This window comes from Haemorhous mexicanus, chromosome 3, assembly GCF_027477595.1.
Source record: "Haemorhous mexicanus isolate bHaeMex1 chromosome 3, bHaeMex1.pri, whole genome shotgun sequence".
Lineage (NCBI taxonomy): Eukaryota > Metazoa > Chordata > Aves > Passeriformes > Fringillidae > Haemorhous > Haemorhous mexicanus.
Window position 1 is genome coordinate 68,460,167 of NC_082343.1, and position 22,654 is coordinate 68,482,820.

At 40.5% G+C, this 22,654-nt stretch overlaps 1 protein-coding gene across 1 annotated transcript in view; it reads left to right on the forward strand.

The window, feature by feature from the left end:
* Window positions 1–22,654, forward strand: part of ROS1 (ROS proto-oncogene 1, receptor tyrosine kinase) — an 85,710-nt gene that overhangs the window by 6,671 nt on the left and 56,385 nt on the right. Inside the window, exons 2-10 of the mRNA XM_059843297.1 lie at window positions 10,959–11,043; window positions 12,724–12,777; window positions 14,645–14,704; window positions 15,377–15,403; window positions 18,233–18,293; window positions 18,891–19,039; window positions 20,208–20,346; window positions 20,818–21,019; window positions 21,690–21,766. Of these exons, the coding sequence (XP_059699280.1) occupies window positions 10,959–11,043; window positions 12,724–12,777; window positions 14,645–14,704; window positions 15,377–15,403; window positions 18,233–18,293; window positions 18,891–19,039; window positions 20,208–20,346; window positions 20,818–21,019; window positions 21,690–21,766 (854 nt within the window). The remainder of the gene's footprint in view (window positions 1–10,958; window positions 11,044–12,723; window positions 12,778–14,644; window positions 14,705–15,376; window positions 15,404–18,232; window positions 18,294–18,890; window positions 19,040–20,207; window positions 20,347–20,817; window positions 21,020–21,689; window positions 21,767–22,654) is intronic.

Consider the following 22,654-nt stretch of genomic DNA (forward strand, 5'->3'; position numbering starts at 1 on the left):
GTCAGACTGGTAGTTCTTCTTGGCCCCAGGGTTCATAAATTGTCCTAAAGGCCTCTTCCCAAATGTGATAGACATAGTTGAGCTCAAGTTAGGTCTGCCTCCAAGACTCAAATTCAGCCTGTATTTTAATTTTTTGCTCTATATCCAGTATGGCATTTGTCCACCAAAATCAGATATTCTTACCCTCCTTCCCTTGAGCGTGATGAAGGTTTTGGTGCAGGGTGGTGGGGTTGGGCTGACTGTCCATGTGGATTCAGCCCAGGCACTGTGAGCTGCTTGCCTGCTCAGGTGAGAGATATAAGGGCCAGGGCCAGGCATTCACTGTGTGAGCAGCTCTGCTGCCTAACCTTAGTTTCTACCTCCTGCTGCCTGGGCATGTTGAGTTCTCACACTAACATTTATCTATTTCATACACATTTGTCCTCAATAGCTTAAAAAGTTAGAGTGAACCCTTCATGGCTTCATTCTCCAGTGGATTAATGGAGCATCTGGGAACAAGAAAACCTTCATCTGGCATGAGCAGCCGTGGCAGAGAACAACTGTTTGTGGCCAAAGTCCCTGTAACAACCCCCAGCATCCAGCCACAGTTCCTCATGTGCACAAAGAATCAGGCAGCTTCACAGAGGAGATGCCTTGGGACAGTTGGGATTAGTCTGGCACAAAAGGATTCAGGATGCACACCAAGAAATGCCAAATGGTGAGCAGGGTGTTGGCACAGTCAGCCACAGCTAAGACTGCTATTGGCTGCTCCAACCAGGCCAAAACTAACCTGGGTAATAATGACCTGCTCAGGCTCTGCAGTTTCCTCTGCTCTCAGAGGAGATCTGAGTCTCTGTAGTTTCTGGCTTTCTCATGCAGCACCCTGCTCATGAGGGATTTACAAGGACTCAGCACCTTTTCAGGAGTTACCATGATTTTTTAGGCTCAGACTTCTACTGTGTACATTTGAATACTGTACCATTTATAGGTATTTATAGGTAAAGACTTCCTCTTTCAATAAAGATGAGTAAGGTATATTAATCAATAATTGGGATTCATATTAGCATGTGGAACTCTTTTATGGCTGACTTATTAGCTTTTACTTGGAAAAGAGAGTGAGGGTTTGATTAATTCTTATGGCATTATCCTATTCCTCTCCCACACTTCCACCAATATGCTCGTGTTACCAGGGATCTAGAGAGGCAAATCCTATCCTCTAAATGAATAGGAGCAGGAAGCTCAGCTGCTCTTCAGCCTGCCTCTCAGCTACAAACCACTCTGGAGCACATGTAGGTAATTTCACATTGGCTTCTGCTGGTTGCAGCCTGGATTTGGTGGACCATGAACTTTCACTTACTTCCTTGCATCTTATGCCCAGTATTTTTTCTTGATGTTCCTTGTTCTGTGTAACTGTCCCAGGATTTGTTGTTGTTGTTGTTGTTGCTTTGATCTGTAGAATTACATTGTTGCAATAAAATAGGAAACACTGAAGTAAAGGAAACAAAAAGAGCATGACAGAGATACCATAGTCATAGAAAATAATTATAACATTTGCAGACAGGCATTCTACCAAGTACAGGCTAACTTGTTGCTACATAAAAGAAATATTTATAGCTGTTTTGTTTTAATAGTCTTACAAAGACACACTTATAGACAATTTCTCATATGCATTACATTTATCTGAAAAACTTGTGTGAAAATGCAGTGAGCTATTTTTACTGGTGTACAGACATTAGAGTAGATCTACCTGGGCACTCTGTGCACCTGGAATCTCCACTAAACGAAACATTACTGCTCAGTAGTTCTGTTTGGGCAGAGTCTCTTTCTTCAGATTAGTTCTTGGGCCTAATCCAAAGTACCTTGACGTTACTGGGGGAGCCTCTCTTGACAGCAGTGCCAAGTGCTCCTTTGGGCCCATGCTTCCTAAATTCAGGATGTTGCTGTATGCATAGCTCCTCATTCTGCTCAACTTCTGCAGCTTGAAGAGCAATGGAAGACTGCATGTGTCTGCACCTAATTTAAATTGCTGTTAGGATGGGTATTCCCCAGTACACTGGACTCAGAACACAAATGCCCAGGGAGGTTGAAGGATATGGTGCATACTTAATTAGTGCATTACTGCAAAAGGGCACATTAACCTTTTTTCAGAGAACAGTCTTTCTCTGGCTTGTGATTTAGTAGAAATCCAAAACATGGCTGGAAAATAAATTTTAAAAAGACCAAACAAAAACAAAAACAAACAAAAAACCAAACCAAACAAACAAAACCGAAAAACAAACCAAAAACCAAGAAACCCAAAAAAAACCCCATTCCAACCTAGCCAGAAGAATCTTCTCAGAAATAATTGTTTTAGTCATTGTTTAAAAATAATTCATTCTCTTATATCCATTTTGATACAGAGATTTTGTCTTTTCAGCGCAATCCTTTCCTTGAGCTCCATTGAGTCCTTTCAGCCTTAGAAAAGGCAAATCATTGTGCTTGTGCATGAAAATAATACTGGAAAAATAATGTACATTCATAAACCAATTTAGATCTTTAATCTTGGGAGCATGAACATATGAACCTGTATGACATCCCTTGTTTAATGCTTCCCCTCTCCTAGCCTGCTTTCCATTGAGGTAGCATTTATCATTACAGCTTAAGCATGTAATTGTTCCGCAAATCTTTTAGGAGTCCAGATGCCTCACAATTAAAGGCCACCTCTTACTATTTGTGTTCTCAAACTGCAGAGAGAGGTCGCTGCTCTGTTGTGCAAGATCACACTCAAACATGTCTTGAGCAGCAGACCCTGCTCCTCAGGCTTCCCCCTATTAAGGGACAATGAAGTATCAGACCTAAATTTAGTTAACAATAGCAGCTGTTAGAGTGGATGCTCAAACCAACTGGGTCAAAGGGTTCCTTTCTTTGCCTCACTTCCCCTCTTCCTGGAGCTCACCTGATGTTGTGTTGAGCTAATTCAATTTGCTGAGGTAGCAGAACATTTTCTTGTCAACAAGGTGGATAGCTTTCCGCTGTGCTGGGGACCCGAATTAGCTCAGGAGAGGATCAAAACAGCGCCAGAGCTGGCGCAGGGGGGAGGGAGGAACCTCACTGCTAGGGCAGGAAAGGAGAGGAAAGCAGGTCTGGGACCGTGCCAGGGAATGCCAGGGCTGGTGTCCTTCACAGGTGATAAATCCTCTCGGCATCGGGATGCACCCTCACTGGCAGTGTGCGGGTGTAGCTCTGAGTGCCTGTCCCCTCCTTGCTCTGGCATCTGCTCGGCTTCTCAGTAAAGGAAACTTCCTGAGGAAGGAAACGTCCCTCAGCCCGAAGGAAATTTCCTCAGAAAAAGAAAATAAAAAAGCTGGTTTACCACCCAAACCACCATCTTGCTGTGATTCTGACAGCATGTCTGTGCCAGCTCGGGGGTCAGCACATATGGCTGTGGGCAGATAATACTCAGGCTGTTTAAAAGCATTGCAATTAATTTAAAATCAATGCATCTAAATTCGAGTGACTGCTGCTGCAGCCACTGGAGTTGGCAGACTCAGATCAGTGGCTTTTTGAGATTCTCGGATAATCCCTCTGGCTCTCAGCTACTGGTCCGCAAGGGCAGGGGTTCCCTTGCTCAGGGTGACACCTGCCAGCCTGCCCTGAGGGCACACCTGGGATGGGATGGGCTGGCTCTGCCCAGCTCCCCTGCTCTCCCCCATTCCCCCAGAGACACAGGCCCCACGCCAGCCCCTGAAGCCATCAGCCCTGGCCCCAGTGGTGCAAAGTCAGGGCCACTCTCCAGCCCCGGGCCCACATCCCAGCCTTGGCCTCTCTGTCCCCAGGAAGGCGCTGGATGACGGCCCTGGCTGCCCTGCTCTCGCCTGGGGGTGGGATGGGCTCTGCCCTGGGAACCCCCTACCATGGTACCTGATAAAAACAAGAGCAAGCTCCCGGACTAAAGTGATTTCAGCTTTTATTGTAAGAAAAAGAAAGGCTTAGAGCAAGGGGGCCTGCGGGCCGAGCAGCAGGAGCGTTCCAGTCAAGGATGCTGCAACGCCGGCGCGGGGTCTTCTCAGCAGCGATGTAGCGACGTCCCTGATGGAGCAGCACAGATTCAGTGGGTCAGAAGCCCCTTTTTATCGTGCTTTTTGTCCCTTTGGATTGGTTTCTTTTTGGATCCTACATTTGCATGAAGGTTTAAGGCACTTGGTTGGCCCATTACAGTTCTGTCCAGGCTGGCTCTGTTTCGCTTGGGGGGTGGTGCACTTTACTTAGGTTCATTGAGTTCCGTATTTCCCATAACTACCCTTTTAACACCTTTTACAGTATAATAACCAAACTAACAGTACATGCTTAACGATCTATCAACTATTTTACAACAGTTTCTGGCCTATTTTTAACAGTACCTAAACACTGCTAGTCCTGGGTGAACATCTGGTTCTCCCTGCAACAGGGAGGGTGTCACTGGGACCTGTGGTTAGGGAACAGGAACAAGCCCTGTTTTCCCCATAACAGGGGGATGGGTGCACAGTGAAGGAGTTCAGCAGGGGCTGGCCCTCATCAGGTTGATCTGAATTTGGCTCTGCTCAGGCCTTCCCCTGCACCCAGAAGGGCAAGAAGTAGACTTGTCTGAAGTCACGGCAGCTTTAGACTGCCGTGACTTTTTCAGGCTTTATCCTCCAAGGGCTTAAACCACTCTGGAACGTGTTCCAGAGTGGTTTAAGCCCTTGGAGGATAAAGCCTGAAGCTGACTGGGCTGCCTGTGGTGTTGGTGCATGTTAGCAAGTCGAGACAAAGTGTTGTCTTGCCCACAGCATTTACCTTCTTAGCAGTTATTGCAGGTGGAAATGATGTGCTGGATTACCATCCCCAGGATTTCTCCTGATGGTAGATCCCAGCTAATTATGGTCTTCCCAGGGAATGTTTTGCTCTCCTTCAGAAAAGAAGGGATTAGATATATCTCCAACTGTTTGCAACAAGCTTGTGTTTTAGAGAACATCCTTAATTTTTTTCCCCCCTACTGTGAAGGGGTTTGCTCTTGCTTGCATGGAGAAAGGGATCTGCTTGCTCCTGTGCACCAGTGTCAGTGCCTGTACCTGGGGGCGCCGCTCAGTCAAGAAGAGGAGGGTGGGAATTTATGGGGGGAGAAGGACTGGGACTCTAGATACCTACCAAAAGGTCAGTGAGCAGTGCATCCAAATAACAGTCCAGCAACAGACTTTCTCAGGCTGGTGATTGAAATGGTCAAATCCAGCCCCAGTCAATTCCTGTCTCCACAGTGGGCGCTGTTTCTTCTCAATCTGTAAGGAGCTCAAGGCAGATGGGCTCTCTCCTGGATTGCTGGATAAGCAATTTCTTTTTATGGAACTACTGGGAGATGAAATGTTCAGGTATTTGGGAATGCCATGGAAACCAGGAGGTGCTAGAGGTAGAGACTTTTATGGGAGATGTTTATGCAAACTGAACACCTGACTGTTCTGAAGATCTTAACAAAGATTGAAGATTGTGTAATCTGTACTACTGCTTCTGCACCTTTTGTCTTTTTCTCCTAATCTTGATTTTATATCTTCTTACACACTGATCTACATGCTCAGAGCGATAAGTCACTCGCTCTGTGGTATGCAATCTTCTTTCCTTCTGTCTCCCTCTAAAACCCTTTGCACATCTTTTTCATGCAATCCTCTTCAAACATCCTGCATCAGGCCATTTTACACTCACACTGTTGCACTGCCTGCTACTTGTGTATGTTGAAATTTGGTTTTCTTCAAATTTCAGACTGCACATTTGATTAGTAATAATCAGGAGATAACTAGTAGATAACACAGTTGAACAAATCACTAAATAGCTTTGCAAACACTTTGTCAATCACCCTCTTTAAAGAAAAACAAAAAGAAGTGCAAGCTTTACCTACTTAACAGCAAGGTTTTTGTTGTTGCTTTGTGTTCCCTGTCTCTCCTAATGTTGTGCATGACGATCACACAAACACAGTTTAATAAACTCTAATATATTCTTTTTCTTTTAGATTTGAATTTTTAGCAACGTATTAATAGATCCATGTTACCCTTTAGCATTCCTTATCTTTTCTATCCTAGCTTTTACATTTCTTCCTGTTAATCTCCACAGCTCAAGTTTGCCTAGTCTGAAATCCATCATTGTGCATCGTTTAATGAGACATTTCTCCAGTCATCATTACTGCAGATCAATAGAAGCAAATCCCTGTCTCCTGACTGGTTTAGCTAAGGATCTCATGCATGACTGTCTTTCCAATTTGATCCAGTTTAACAGTCTGTTTCTCCCCCCCCTCCCCAACCCCACTTTTCTAATCTGCAGAGATAGATATAAATCTTGAGCCAGACTCCAGGGGGTTTCTCTTGTATGGCCTTCCCTCTGTTTGTGCACAGCACTCCCTGACCGACTGGCTGCTATTGCCAGACAAACAGCTGTCTTAGCAGTTGCACTAACAAATGAAAGGGGAAGGAGGGAGGCCGGGACAGTGGAGGGAAGATTTTTGCCCTAAGGGTTCTTGTTCATTTACTTTACTAAGAAATTCAAAATCTAATGGGGGCCCATTGCTGGAGGGAAAATGAGAATAATCTATGATCTTTGGAAAAGAGTGAAAATCCATTATTACTTAATACATCACATCAGCACATCAACATATGCCCTCCCCAAGACAAAGAAGATAGAAACTGATAAGTAAAAGCTGAGATTTTCCTTTTCATTGCTCTGCCCTGTAGGCTGGTTGAGGGATTGACAGTCTCTCCTTTCTCACCTCTCCCAACTTTCCTTCTCATCAAGACAGGACTCATGGACGGTGGTCTATCTTCAAAGAATTTTTGGTGCTGTGTGACTGGACACAAACAGCCCAGATTAGACACAAACATCTGCAGGCTTTTGGGTTTCTTGCCTGCCCCCTCAGCCATCCCGTGTTCAGCTTTTGTTGTCCTGCCGATTCCTGCTGTGTGCTGCTGTTTTGTGAAACCGTGCACAGACGTGTTTGAGAGGCAGCACATAGACAATTGTTTCATTTGATGAGATTTTAGGTGCCTGACTCAAACGTGGGAGGAGATTAAAATTAGATTGCTGGAGAGGGTTGAGTTTTTTGGCCAAACTTTGTGATGGAGGTTGCTGTCACAATGGCAGGAATGATGGCACAACTCCAGGTCTGGATCAGCTGGGAGCTGACCATTTGAGAGCTTTTGTCCTGTACTACTAAAATAAGCTAAAGTTGTCAGCAGTTTATGTTAATGTGTTGGGCTGTAACCTTTTGGCAGCCCAGAAGGTGTTTTCCAGCTGATATTTCTGGCTGTATGTACAACAGCCTGTGGCTGTGCACTGGGGTGAATAGTAGAGGCTGCCAACCCACCTTGAGCCAATAATTTTAATCTTTTGCTGAAAGTGGAGCAAAGCACTAAAGCTCTGTGCCTTTGATCTTTGGTCTGCTTATATTATACCATTCCTGTGTACAAATGCACAGTCTTGTGCGTGTTCATGTACAGGAATATTTTGTTTTTATGGATTATGATAATTTCAGGTATAAAGGAGCTGTTAGTTACTCACTTCACTGGCAGTAATAATGTACATGTTTCTCCTCAAGGTATGATAGCCCTTACTCGTTGCTATCAGGGCTGACCATTTGTCTGTACATAGTTCTATTTCTCTTACAAGAGACTCAAAAGAACTTGAAAGATGAATCCATAGTTTGTAAAGAGCTCTGATATGTACTTCTGTCCAGCTAGGGAATTGTGATCAAGTTTTCTTTTCTCTATTTTTCTCTAAATTCTCAGTCTTCTCTCTTGCAGATGTGCTGGTCTGCAAGCACATCTTCCTTATGTTGCTCTTTGAGATAATGGAAATTATATTCTGTAAGGAGATCTATAATATAAAGGACTAGGTTTATTAATGATAGCTCACAAAATTTGGATCCCTACTTCCACATCAAGGTGCAGAGTAATGGAGGTAAAACACTTAAAAATGACACTTAATGCTTTGTTATTTACAGATATTGCAAACAGTCCTTTTAAAGTTCGGCTTCTAAAGCCCATAAGTGCTCTCTTCTTGTAGAATTCCTGAAATTCATGTTAAAAACCTAAAGGCTGGGGTGACTGTTACTATTTGTCCTCCCAATGTTTTCAAAGGAAGGTAAACAGGAAAGGAGATATTGCAGTGCTTTTTTTCTTTGAAAGTCGTGGTTTATGGGATGTTACAGTGACACCTGGTGGAAAACGGTGCTGGAAGTTTAAGAAAAATTTCTGCACCACTTGAGTAGTTCGTTTGAACGGTGTCTTTAATATTACTATTTTATTAGCTAACTGCAATGGTTAGAGCCCATTTGTGGGAGGCATGTGTGCACTACCCCTATATGAGTGTGCAAAGACACCCACTCAAAGACTGACAAGAATTATCCTCATCAGTAACAGCCAAGCTTTCTGGTTACAATGAGTTCATTATGTGTGTTTGATAGCAACCAAATTTCCTTGTCTGAAAAGCCAAGTACTGTTTTGATATTGTTATGGTGCTGTGGACTTTTTCTTCAGACTGAGATGCACCTTGATTATATTCCTCACCAGGAGTTCACCTGGTTCTTAACCTGGTGGAGTCACTGTCCCTGGAAGCATTCAAGAAACCCGTGGACAAGGCATTTAGTGCTATGGTTTAGTTGGCATGGCGGTGTGCAAAGGTTGGACTCAGTGATCTTGGAAGTTTTTTCCGACTATAATGATTCTATGATTCTGTGTTTCTCATCTCCCAGTGCTTCTCCCTATACATTCTGAAAAAAACACCCTAAATATCCTACCAATCAAACAGTTCCTTAAATACACCCCCCCCCAAAAAAAGTTGACTATTTAAATGCTATTAAAAGATTTTTTAAAAAGTTTGAACTTAGGTGTATTTTTTTACCTGCACGACATCTAAATTAGTAATTTAAATCCATGCCAGACACCACTCTTAATCCTGAGCGACCACATAGATCAATTGTTGAACTCTGTCTGATTTTGATCCACATCAGCACTAGCACAAATAATATCCAGGAACAGTTTGGGATATAGTAAATCTAAGAGCCACTGACCATAGGTATCTCAGCTGTGCCTATCCTCTCTTGGATTATGAGACATTTTTAAAGTGTGGATGTGGGTTATACTATGCCAGCTTGCTGGGGTATTGATGTCGGTACATTGAATTTACTAGTATAGACCTAAAAGTCCTAGAGAACAAATCCTGAAGGTCTTATATGTCATAACTATCCAAAGACAGGTTCTTTGCTTCAGGAAGAAATTGCAGCCTCCATCTGCCTGTCACCAACTTCCTCTTCAGTGTTGCTGGTCACATGAGCTCTGATGAAACATCTTCAGCCAAGATGAGCTGGATTAGCAGAGACCTACTATTTAAGCAGTCAGACTAAACTGGCTTATTTTGGCTGGATCTAAGGAGCTCCTTCTTGAGCAGCTTTGCTCATGGGCTGGAGTGGGGGCAGCATTCTTCTGGAGTGGAGAAGTGACAAACAAATTGGGCAGTAATTCCCCCACACCTGTGTAGCTGAAAGCACTTAGCTGAAAGCAAATCTGAACCTAGATGAGCCTTACTCTCATCTGGAAGCTGCTGGAAAGGAAGGAACCTGGTCCTAAAAGTGTTTCCCCCTTGGACCATGTTGAGCCACATGCTTCCCAATATTCATTATCTTTCTCCATCCTGGCTTTCCATTTCCTCCTGCCTTAGTGCATTTACTCCTTTTGCTGCATGGACGGAGCAGCACAGGGGAATCTACTACAGCCTGAGCCAGAAAAAACCAGCATCAGATTAATGCCAACCAATTCATCTCTGCTGTTGCTGGATTAGTGTAAGCTGGGTTCTTAGCCTGTTTTATTGCTTGACTGCAGAAATGTTTCCTTGGCAAGTCAATGGGGCTTGGAAAGGTATGGTGGGAAAGCAGGTACCCTTTCTAAGCAGCAATGACAGGATGTGCCAGCCTCAACTGATCATCAAAATGCTGTGTTATTTATAAAGTAACACATTTGATTTGTAATGAGTAATACACATGCACAAAACGGCATAGCATTTGTTTATATATACATCTATATGTGTGTGTGTGTGTAAGCTGGATTGATCTTCTACAGCAGGATTACTCTGTGGATATCTTCGCTGGTACAGCACAGATGTGCCACAGAGCAGAGGCTGTATGTGTCTTAAGCTTGACTTTCCACAGACCTCTTTAACGTGAGTCTTCAACTCTCAGCTTCAACCACTCTATAAATCAGACACACAATTTATCTATCAGTTTCGTTTTTCTTCCATGATATGGATTCAAACACATATGTACAATTGTGCCTCCTCATCTGGAGAGCCCCTAGCAAATTGGCTCTGGTTAGTTTGTGTCCAGATTGCATCTGAAGGCAGGCACAGGTCTGTTCTGTATGATATTTTGGTGTCGAAACAGAACATTTAGAAACAGTCATTCAAAAAAAGATTAATTAAAGTTTTTGCCATGTCTGATATGATCAATGGTGTTCTAACAAAGTTATTCATCATTACCAACTAATTTTCTTAGTTGCATCCACGTACAAATACTTAGAAATAGCTTGATTTAGTCAAAATTAACATTAGGCCTTTTTTTTCCCACCGTTTCCCCGTTTCCGCGTGGCTTGGAGCACCTGATTAAGCATTGCCCTTGGTTTCCTTTTCACGTTAATGATATTTGTGTAAGTCGATACACTGACTTTCATTTGTCAGCCCTTTTGTTTCAGTGGCTTAATAAGAAACTATGAAATAGAGGTTGCGTAACCTCAGGACAAGTGCTCCAGGAAGCTGAGAAGCTGTTGAAGGAGCAGAGTGTAAACTAGGATTCAGAAAATTGTTTAATCAACTGACATGCAGAAATTTCACAGTTGTATCTCCGTCATCTCAACTAAAAGGCATTTGTATGGCTGAGTCCAGGAAAGAGGCAGATTACCAGGTGAAATTGTTTAAGTTATGAAGAACACTTGCCTGTGGGTTTTCCCCCTAAAAAGACATGTTGCTCTTTGCTGCCTATGGATTTCTGCAGTGTACTGTGCTTTCTCAAGGAACTGTCAAAACTTATGTACAAATAACCTGGTAAGTTTTCAAAACCTGTACCTAATCTTTTGAAATACAGATTGTTCTTAGCACTGTAAGAACTTCATATTACGTATCAGTATTTTAAAAATTTCTCTAAAGAATGTGTTTTTTTAAGAGCAGAGTTCGAGAATCAACATTTAACATTTGAATTTGTGGAATCTGGTAAGGAACAAATCCCACTACTTTGACTGCATGCAATTGCTACAAATGCTAAAGACCCTGGATGGTGGGGAAGATAAACTTTTATTCTTTCAGTTTATTCACTTAACTTATTCATTTCAGTCTAGTCCAGGGCTTTTGTTATATAATCAAGGAAAACTTAAAGTCACAAGAAATTTTCTTTCTGTGACACACAGAGCTATCCTGAACCTAGTTGCAGCTTAGTTTTTAAGTTGCCTGGTTTAAATTGTGAGTAATTCTGTAAGTATTAAAATTAGTGGTCAGGTCCTTAGTTTTATACTTTCTTAATATTCCTTGGAATACATTCTACAAATGCAAGAAAAAGATAAACAAAACCTCTGAAATCTAGATAATTATTCTGCCTTCAGGAGTTGCCTCCTGGCTTCTATTTGCCAGAAACGTGTTGATGTGTTTTAGAGCACTGTGTATCTTTGCTTTGTAAAAAGGACATTTTGTGACTTGGTGCTAATTGTGGAAACCTGCTGCAGCGTACTATCACCTGATCTATTTTATTTCATACACTTCCCTGACAGTTCCTTTAAAGCTATTTGGAGCTCTTTCACTAGTGAAAGAGTTAATTGCCTTCCCTGATGGAAACCTATCATGCAATGATAACCTTAATGGGGATCCTTTGATTTGAGTTTAAATTAATTCAGAATAAGAAATAAGCTGCTCTTCCTTTCAGCTTTGAAAGACAGGAAAATCACATTTATGTTCAGTGAATGTATTGATTCAGGTGTGAAAAATGTAATCTTTGAGTCTGAAGTTGTAAATCTTATTTTTCTCCTCTGGTCTACTTGTTGTTTTTGATTTTTTATTTTGTGACAGCTTTGATTCTCACTATTGTCACCATGTACCCAGTGTGCTGGAAATTTCTTCCTGAGAATTGTTTTGTTAAGGCTGCTCTTACCTGGTTTCAGGTCAAAAATTTAAGAGCTGCTATTCAGCTTCTCTAAGGTTGTTGCATACATCCTCAAATCATTTGCACTTGAGTGACAGTGATAGGTTTTGCACACTTTGAATGATGTGAAAAAGCAGGCACCTTTGCTGGAGAGCACTTTTGGTGGGAGAGGAAGGGTGGTGGCGATCACCACATGGCTGCGTAAAACTCCTTCAAAAGGTGGCCAGACAAAAGGCATTTAGCTGGAAGGAAGGCCTTTCCTCTCCCAGGAGGTCAAAGCCACTTGGCTTTGTCATTTAAGCCCAACATATTTGTGAAGGATTTGTTATTGACTCAGTGAACCAGAATGGGGAGGTAAGAGCCAAATTCCTACCTCAGACAGTTTGACAAACACCGACTTATTCCGCCAATGTCTTTGTTTGATGGTATCTTGGAAATCAAGTGAGAAACTACTTCTCAACAGTAAATTTCTCCAGATGAGGAAACATCAGCAGAAGAAAATTTGGTTTACAAGAAGCCAATGACTTAGTGTGTTTTAAACAAAGAATTTTGGGGAAATATTTTGATACTTTAAAAAAATTTATTTTTTCCTACAGGAAGGAGAACTTGGAATTACTAATCTTTGCAATGTTAGTGACATCACTGGAGCGGTGAGTAATGGTTTACTTTGTTAATTACTGACATTTTATGTTCCTGGTATTTGAATACAATGGATGCAATGATTATATTTTCAAAGTATACATGAAAATCTGCACAGGTGCCTGTCTAGAATAAGTCACTAAGTTGAGTGGGTAGATTTGGTTCTAATTATTAGAAACATGGCTGTATTTTTTATTTAAAGAAAATGTGTTAAAGGTGATGACCTCTTCTGTGAGTTATGTTCACATTTGTGATCTACAAAGTTCATGACCTCCCATTTTTAAGACAATAACTCAAAAGTAGTGTTCCGTCCAACATGCAAATCATTAAGACTGTCTTATTCAGTTACCTCTGTACAGTTAAGTAGTTTATTTCATTTTCTCAGTGATTCAGTGTAAGAAACTTATAATTGTTGAACATTTTGAGTTCCCTAGGACTTCAAATAGTTGTGTCCATCATGGGGGTTTAACGTGAGCTTTCCATAGGAGCATTCTTGGAGGACTTTAGCTGATTTCCTAGTTCAGATTGCAAATATGCTATTTAAGCTGGTGGTGATAGGTAACATAGAGAATAAAACTTTTCAGCTCCCATGAAGTTGCTGAATAAAGCTTAAAGACTGTAAAAAAAAAAAAAAAGATAAAAGGATGTAAAGGTGTGCATGCAGGGTGATAAACAGGGCTGGAACCAGTGGAGAAACAGATAAAGAGGAATACAGTGGAGTTTTTGCAAGTTATGTAGCAAGAAGCAACAGTGTATGCCCAAAGAAAAAGTTCAAGGAAAGGCCACCTTTAATATTGAAGCATTCAGTGAATATGGCCACCAGAGACCCCTCTTGATAAACCTTCAGGACTATAATAGGACTTCCAGTAGGAGGCAGATACATGGAAATAAGTTCTAGGAAAGTAAAGTTTATGTATCAGGTAAAAACCACAATTTATATGTATGATTAGAGTGGATAAATACTTTGTTGTAAACTCTCAAAAAACACACACAAATAAGATGTCCTTCTGTGTGTCCTGTACAGATAAAGAATGCCTGCTTTCTAACGGCTCAGCTTGTGTTAGAAAGTTTTTTCCTGCCAATTTCAGTATCAGTGATTATACATATTCTTTGAAGAGTGGTGGAGAATTCAGTCTTCTGTATTTTCCACAGACTAGTGGCAAGCAGCCTCTCAGCACCTGGTATCTAGTGAGGCTGGGCCATTTATGATGCTGGGACCATAAAAGTCTGTGTTGTCAGTGACAAGACATAGCAAGGTTGACTCACCTGTTTAAGTTACAGAGTATCTTTGTTCAGTGTTATCAAGTTTTCACTATATTTTTCATGAGGCTTTGCAACACTGAGTATCAGTCTTCTGCTTCTAAAGTTGTTCCAGCTTCTCTTTAAAAAGAAAAACCTTCATAATCACTAAAAAATAGATGGAACAGCATAAACAAGAGAAGTCGAACATCAAAACTGAACAATATAATATTTATTACTTCTCTGAAAACTCATGGTTTTAAAGCCAATGCCTATTGGCATGCACATGTGGGATGGCTTGTGCTGAACAGCTTTCCTCTGTGCTTTGCTGTCCTGCACACTGCATATCTGCTGCTTCTGTGCAGAGAGTAAATGGCAAAACAAAGCTGGGATGGTGGGAGTGCTGGCCACATCATAGCTGACTGAGTAAACTCATTCCCAGAACAAGACTAAATTTATTTTGCTTTGTATTTGGTTTTACATTGAGAAGGGCACTATACAATGTAACTCTCTTGCTGTAGGATCTGAGTACTTGTAGTACCCATGTGTACCTTTAATGAATTGCTGATGCTGGAGTATCCCCTGCCTTCAGAACTCTGCTTTCAAAGTAATTTTTAAAGCCATCCTCTGTCTTTGCAGTGTACACAGGGATGTCAGTTTTGGAATGCAACCGTGCAAACTGGCTGTCCACTGAAATGTGTGAGTATTACCTGAGCTTTGGCTCTAGAGCACTTGTCTCCAGCCTGTCAAGTATCATATCCAATGGCAGATGTTCAAAATCCAACCAGAGCAGTGTTTCTGTGAAAAGATGTAATGACTACATTTTTTCTCCATTCCTTATAAATTCTGTTTTGGAAAATTAATAATTCTTGTTACGCAAGTTGCATCTAATATCAAAGCTTTTCAATTAGTTTGTCAGAATATATGTATTTTGCAGTTCATTAAGTTCAACACAGATTTTTAGACAGTGAGAATGCACTAGTGCTTTTCAGGATTTTACTCTACTGGAGCTGTTTCAGAGTTGCATGCAGATGTAAATGAAGCACATGGCCTTCAGTAGATTGATTTCTTGTTTCTACTAAACCAGGTGGCTGGGAAAACTTTGGTCTGGGAAAACTGCCATGATAACTTTCTAACTTCTAATTTTTCTGCATCTCTTGAACACCTGAGTCTTATTCAACCTTAGCATCATTCTAATGTTGACTTTCTGTTTTTCAAGTGTGAGTTTTCCTTCTTTCATTATTTGCCAATGATAAGGTTTTGTAATGTACTTTCACTGTAAGAAATTCTAATAAATTGGTATTATCTGTTTGAAATACTCTGTGATTATATTTTTCTAACCCCACATTTTATTAATTTGTTTCTTGGCAGAATGAGACATACACTAGAACATGTGAGGTGAGTTAAATGCCATCAGAGCAATACAAAAAAAATCACTATTTCAGTGATTGCTATGTCCACACAGTGCTAAGAAATACAATGTAGATACACAAACTTATCAATTCAGGTCTAATTGTTTTGTACTCCCTAAAGCTGAAGAATGAGTTACATACCTTTTCAGCATGGTGACCAAGGACAGGTTTGCATTGAGAACTGACAAAGAACATTGCTCTAAAGAAAGCAGACTGATCTCAGTATTATGAAACAGGAGAGACCTATGTAAACCATCTTCTACACTCTCACAAGAGTATTTATCCAGTTTTTCATTAATTCCATCAAAGACTGTCCAGAGGGAATGCTTGTTAAGGCTGGTATGATACCAGCTTGGTGAGAAGTGGAAACAGAATGGGAGCTAGAAGACAAAACTCTTGCCTGGACAGAGTCTAAATGAAATAAAATGCTGCTCAGTAAGGGGCAGCATATGGCTCCTTAGAAAGAGACCTCAAGTGGGGAGTTCTGTGGATGGAGTGGTGTTCACAGTGATGAGTTTGGGTCAACAAAGTGCTGGTAAAGGGATGGGCGCTTTCAGCATGAACATAGAGCATAGGATAGGATAGGACAGGACAGGACAAGACAGGACAGGACAGGACAGGACAGGATAGGATAGGACAGGATAGGATAGGATGGGGATGAGATGATTGAGAGATTATGTTTGGCACTGTTGAGACTTCAGGATGAAGGTTGCTCCCAGATGGAAGCAATACATTTCAAGGAGGTGATGGAGAAGTTGGAGAGAGTCACGAGTAGGATGGAAACCCATTGGCAAGCTGGAAATTTGATCGAAAGATTTTTTTTTTTTTTAATGCTTTTTAGTCTATCCAATTGTGATGATGACAAAGGTTTACTAATGCATGAAATGCTGGTTTTGGAGTGTAGGAACAGTCCAAGAAGTAATCAAATTACTTTTGTAGAAACGTAAAATGAGTGTGGGGGTTTTGTAACTTTTGTGTTGGGGCTTTTTTCTTTGCCTATCTGGTCACACAATATGCCACTTAAATGTGCTGACTCTGCAAGGGCTTTTTTGGGATTATCTTTCCTCTGGATCAGCTGACTGATTTGACTACCCACATGTCAGGCACGAACTGTGTCACTGCATCCAGAGGATCAGGTCATTGCAGCCTGCAGAGCAAAGGAGTGGGAGTAAGAGTGGGACTTTTTCTTTGGCATTAGCTCAGTTCTGTTGTCTGAATATGCCTTGTGACTGAAATCTGGTAGTATTTCTCCTTCCACCTAGGAATAGGGGATTGCCACTGAATTTCATGGGAGCAGTCACAAGAAAAGATATCAGACTGTGTCTTATATAAGAACATTGCTGATGGATGGAGAAAATATGAGGACTTATTGTTCTCAAGTAGAGAAGCTGGCAAATTTCCTTCAAAATTTAAGGTTAGGAGCCTTAGCAATCCTCTTACCTCATGCAAAAATTGGATTTATGGTTCAGGTTCAGACAAAAATAACACAACAAATAACCAATATTCAGAAATACCTGTGTTCAATGAGGCAGAAGGCACTATGAATCAGCATGAACTCTGGGGACACTACCCCTTAAAACAAATAAATATTAGTCATAAATTAATGCTCCACTGTACACTAGATATCTACTAATACATGAATTTTCACCTGTTAACAGTGGTGATAATTTACCTGGAATTATTTTATTTCTCTGAATGTGAAAATATTGGAAAAAAACTATAAGTGGTTGCACTTATGTCTAGATGTGACATAAGGTACATAGGAATATACAGCTAAGCAAGTTTTCAGATCTGTCTGGGTTGCAACTGTGTTGTCTGAAATAACGTGTCTTATCAGTTTCTGTAGGGTGCTGGAAGTGTGTTTCCTCAAATCATAGGAAGAGCAATTAAAAAACCTCCCTCACTTGCCATAATGAATTGCTTCTGAATAATCTAAAGGTTGATTATCACTTGAAAGGTTGTTGCTGTATGGAGCAAACTTCAAGACTTTAAAGGTTGAATGAATTTGCAGAATAAAGTGAGCCCAAATAAACCTCCTGCCTAGAAAAGCTCCAATCACCACTTCTCAAAAAGTTTGGATTTCCTGGAGACTCAGTCTTGCATGCAATTTTAAAGCTACTGAGACCCACCTAGAACACATTTCTGCTTCTTCTTAAGTTCTCTGCATAAAAAGCAGGATGGTACTATATTTATCTTCCCTCCTTGAACTGAAAACTCAGGAATTTTCTGTTCTTAGGATGTCAGTGTGGAGCTCACTGCCCTGGGGTGTTTGTTATATTTGCAGCTTGTAGGCACAACTGTAACAGAAGGAGTAGCTGCTGAAAAGGAAGTGTGAATTAGGCATGGCTGCTCTAAAAAATTGCTGATTCCATCTATTTTGAAAATTCACTGGAAATACATTGTAAGAATGTGCCTCATTCATAGGGAATACATGAAGCAGGAAAGGGTGAAATGCAACAAGTGGAATATATTACTAACTAGTAAAAAACCTTGTCTTCCTAGCTCCATGGTCATCACTGAAGTCTATTTCCAGCTGTAACATAGCCCCATGTTCATGCTTTCCACAAAGGAACAGTGTGTAAGGAGGAAACCTTTAGTTCAGGGCCCAGTGAATTGATGAAAAGGCTCTCAAGAAAATCTTTGGAGTGAGTTCATGGTAGTGCTGTTTTTTAGATTTAATATAATTATTTCCACAGGGTTTGTGTATGTGCAAAATGTCCAGAGAATTTGTATGTATTTAAAATGTGTCTGCATGATTCTGGAAGGAAGTTTGCCTTCACACAAAGCTAACCTGTGAGTTCTGTGCCCTACACAGACAGTTTCCTGTAAGTTTGGCTGTAGCTGTGCAGAGGATGCATATGGAGTTGAAGCACTAAGTAAGTCTGAATAGAGTCCTGTGTCCAACTGACAGTCTGATAAATTTGTAGTCTTGTTCTATGATCTGGATTTATTTAAAAAATAGGAATGTCTTCAATATTTTCATTAATCAGAAAACTACCACTCTTTTCTTTTAATAAATACACTGAAGTTTTTCTTGGAGTAAAACATTTTTCCCTCCCTTTCATGGACATAAGACATTTTGAATCCAATCTCAGCTGTTCAAGATGATGCCCTGGGCCAATGCAGTGCTATTGAAATAGTCCCCTTGAAAATATTTTCAGAAGTCTTTTATGCCTTCTCTATGTTTCTATTCAGAAAAATTTTACTAAGTAGCTGTAACTAAAAATGCACTTACACAAGTATGGGGCAGTAGTCACAACTGCTCACATTGAACCTGGCCCATTTCTGTCTGACTTATCAAACTGTCTTTGTCTTTAAAATGCCATGCAAGTTACTCAGCAACATTTTCAATAGTCTTTTATGTGTTTTTATGGGCTTTGCAGCTTTTAGTGTGTGAAAAAGTTTTTATCTTTGAGATGCAGGGATTGCCATGAAAGATTTTTTCTTGCTGTTATATTGTATTTTCCCTTCAGACTACTTGAACAAACCCAGTGCACCATTTGCATCTGTCATTGGAAACCACAGTGTCACATTAGGGTGGAAGGCAGCTAACATCTCTGGGGTGAAATATGTCGTCCAGTGGAAGTTCAGCAAGCTCCCTGGTGACTGGAGGTACACAGAGGTAATGGAGGACACCTCCTTTTACTTTGCAGGAAATTGGCTCTTCTCTGATCTTTTTTATTTTTTATTTTTACAAAGATATTGGATAATCTGTTAGGTACATGAAAGGGATTTTCAAAATCATGAGTGGCATGGGGAAACTGAGAAGCAGTGGATGATTCCCCATTTCCTCCAGCACAGGAATTAGGGACCCTGATAGAAACTAGCAGGCAGCAGGTTCAAAACTAGCAAGATGTATTTTCTCACTGAATGGGTAGTTGAAATGTTCAGCTACTTCCTGGCACGTGTGGATGCTAAATTGCTAAATTTAAACTCCTGAATATTAAAATTGCTAAAATTACTAAATTGGGTTTGAAAAGTGGCTGGAAAAATTAGCAGAAGAAAAAATCGAGTTCTACTAAATGCAAATATTCCTATTGTTTCATGTTGAGTCATGCTTGTGAAATGCCAATGAGAATATTCAGGAGAAGTATAGCTGTAGGCTTTCTTCTCTCTTTTTTTAATACCTTTCCCTAGAGAACTTTTTTTGGTTCTTGTCAAAGCACAATACTTGGCTAGAAAGACCTTTGTTCTGACTCAGTAGAGTTATTCTCATAATTTGTTCTTTTGCGTCAGCTGTACACTTGTTATCTTGCCATCATCTCCATTGGACCAATTTACAGGGCATGACAAGTTGGTGCCACAAATCAAAGGTAAAGATAATTTGCTAAGCAGGAAGTTATTCTGAATGAATCATTGATGAAATAATAGGGAGCAATTACTTCAGACAATAAATATTTCAGTGTAACTAGGATCCTTTGTATCTGAAACCTGTGGTATATGTTTAAAATACATTACTTGCAACATGCTACTATTTCAGCTTTTTTTTTACTTTTTTCTTAAAATTTACTATTATATTGCATCAATCCTTTGATCTACCTGCTCATTGTTGAGATTTGGTGCTGTGTTCTGAGGAAAGAGAAGAGAAAATGTTCTGAAGAGATGGAAAATCAACATCTATGCTGAAAATAACTTTCAGAATATCCTCTTAATTAAACTTACGATGCTGCCCTTTTTTGTCTTGTCTCATACAACAATATATATATTTCCTCTTTTGCCCTCATAACATCCTACACAGTAGCTGCAGCTGGAGGAAGGAAAAGCCCAATTGTGTTTGTGCATTAATCTAGGTAGTATCTGAAACTTCATATACTGTCAAAGACCTTCAGGCCTTCACAGAATACGTGTTTCAAGTGGTTTGGATCATTACGTCTCAGCTGCAGCTCCATTCTCCACCTAGCCCCAGCTACCGGACACGTGCTTTTGGAGGTAATGAATTGCACTATTAATTCCATCTTTCAGGACCTTAACAGAAACATTTGAGTTTCATTGTTGTTTCTTTGGCAGAAGACATTGGTTCCTAGTCTTTAGAACCACGTGTATGTTGTCTCTTGGGTGCCTGCAGGAGACCAAACTAAAAAAACTTTAGGTTCTTTTTGTTTGACCTAGAAGATTTAGGGCTTCTCCCTGCCTTTGGTTTTAAAAGAAACCACAGAAGAGTACATGGACAAAATCATGAGGGCACATGGGATACTTTTGTACATAATTATGCATGTATTTAGTTGAAACACAGTCCTGTTTTCCTGAACATTGAAATGCTGCTGGAATGTTAACTGTCCCTAATAATATTTATTAGTGTATAAATGAATTAACAGGTGTGAAACCTAAAAATGTATTTAAAAAATCAAAATCAATTAATGTCCTAATCAAATACTGGAGTCAGACATTTCTGTCTTGCAGTTCCTGCAACAGCTCCTGTCATTAAAGACATTCAGAGTTCAAGTCCAAACACTGTTGAAGTTAGTTGGTCTCCACCACTTTTTCCAAATGGATTGATTATTGGATATAACTTGCTCCTGGCCAGCGAGAATCATGAATTGCTGAGAGCCTCAAGAGGGCACAGCTTTCAGTTCTACTCCACCTTCCCAAACACCACTTACAGGTACAAAAAGAAAAGATACCAACATGGCCAGGTATGAGGTCACACTTTTTGCCCAGATAGCACCAAGTATGCCTTAATACCACTTCTGCACAACTGTGCTGCTTACTTACATCCTGACAAAAGCAAGGGCACCTTCCTTGAGGTAACAAGTTATCCCAGGTAACTTGTCTGCTTTTGCAGAAGTCAGATGGTGAGGAAGGAAAAGCACCTGCATATAGGGCTGGAAGGCTCTATTTTCTTAGCTGATGTTTTTAATTTTTTAGTCTGGTGTGGCATGTTTTTAGTGTAGCTGGAGACAGATAGAGGGGTCTTCTCCAGCCCTTCAAGCATCTGGAAAAATTCCTCCATTTTTCTTAAACGCAAAGGTCTGCATTCTGCTTGCACTGGTAAGTGCAGATCTTCCTTGGAAATGAAGCTGAGTTGCCCTCCTGAGTCTGAAAACTTATTTTGAATGGAAATTTAGAAGATTCTGTTGTTTTTCTGCCTTTGGCAATTCAAACTTTAGTTGGTTTTGTTTTTATTCTAAATTTCCCCAGAGCATTATATTTAAACAGGCATTTTCTGAAAGTCAAGCACTTCTGTAGCAGCTTCCCTACTGGATAAAATGTTTCTCAGGCAATCTTTCAAAAGGAACCTGCCAACCAAGACCTGTCTCTTTGATGTGCCATAGGTTCAGTGTTGTGGCAGTTAATGAGGTTGGTGCTGGACCCCCTGCTGAAGCCGACATCACAACCCAGGCATCCAAAGGTACAAGAGCAGCAGAGTCCTTACCACTGTCTGTTCCTGTGGACAAACTCATACTCCCTGGCCTGCCACATTCCTGGCAGGAGTACAAATATTTAGACTGTGAACATGTCAAGGAGTTGTTCACTTAGGAGTCAATAGCACATCAGAGAGGGTCCTGTTCTTCAGCTGTGGATGTGATAAAGCAGCACAGCATGGGAATGATCACTTAATGTGAAACTCTTTTGTCAAAAATTCTCAATTATCTCAAGGCAAGTATGTGAAATCATACCAACTTTTTTTTTTCCTCTTTCACGGAGGTATTTGTTTTACTATATCAACTAATTAATATTGAAAGTAATGATGCACTATAGCTATTACTCAAAGAATTGCAGACTTATCAATTAACTGGCAGAGAAAGATACACATTGAGATAGAGCACAAATAAGAGTGAAATCGATGTCATCAAAATGTTCTTTTAGGAGGGAAAATAAAAGACTTCCCTTATCATGAAAAGATTCAGTTGTCAAACACCTGGAAATGCTTCAGCTTTATGAAAACACTTCAAGACTGTCTCTGAATTGCTATTAGTTAGAGAAACTGAACTTGCTTCTCTAGTGCTTTTTAAAATATTGGTTTCTATTTTTTTGTCTGTGTGTATTAGCACAGACACACTGATGTTTCCTTACTTACAACTCTAGAGTTGGCTGACCCCGAGTTATAAATATTTGTGTAATTTTTGAAAAGTTTGGACTGTGTTCACTATGTCAATCCAATTGCCAAGCAATTAATTTAAGGTAGAAAACAAACAAACAAACCAACCAACCAACCAACCCCACAGCCCCCGAAACCCCCACCTTATGGGGGTGGGGACCCACCCTATCCCCCTTACTTGTCACCACATAAAATTTC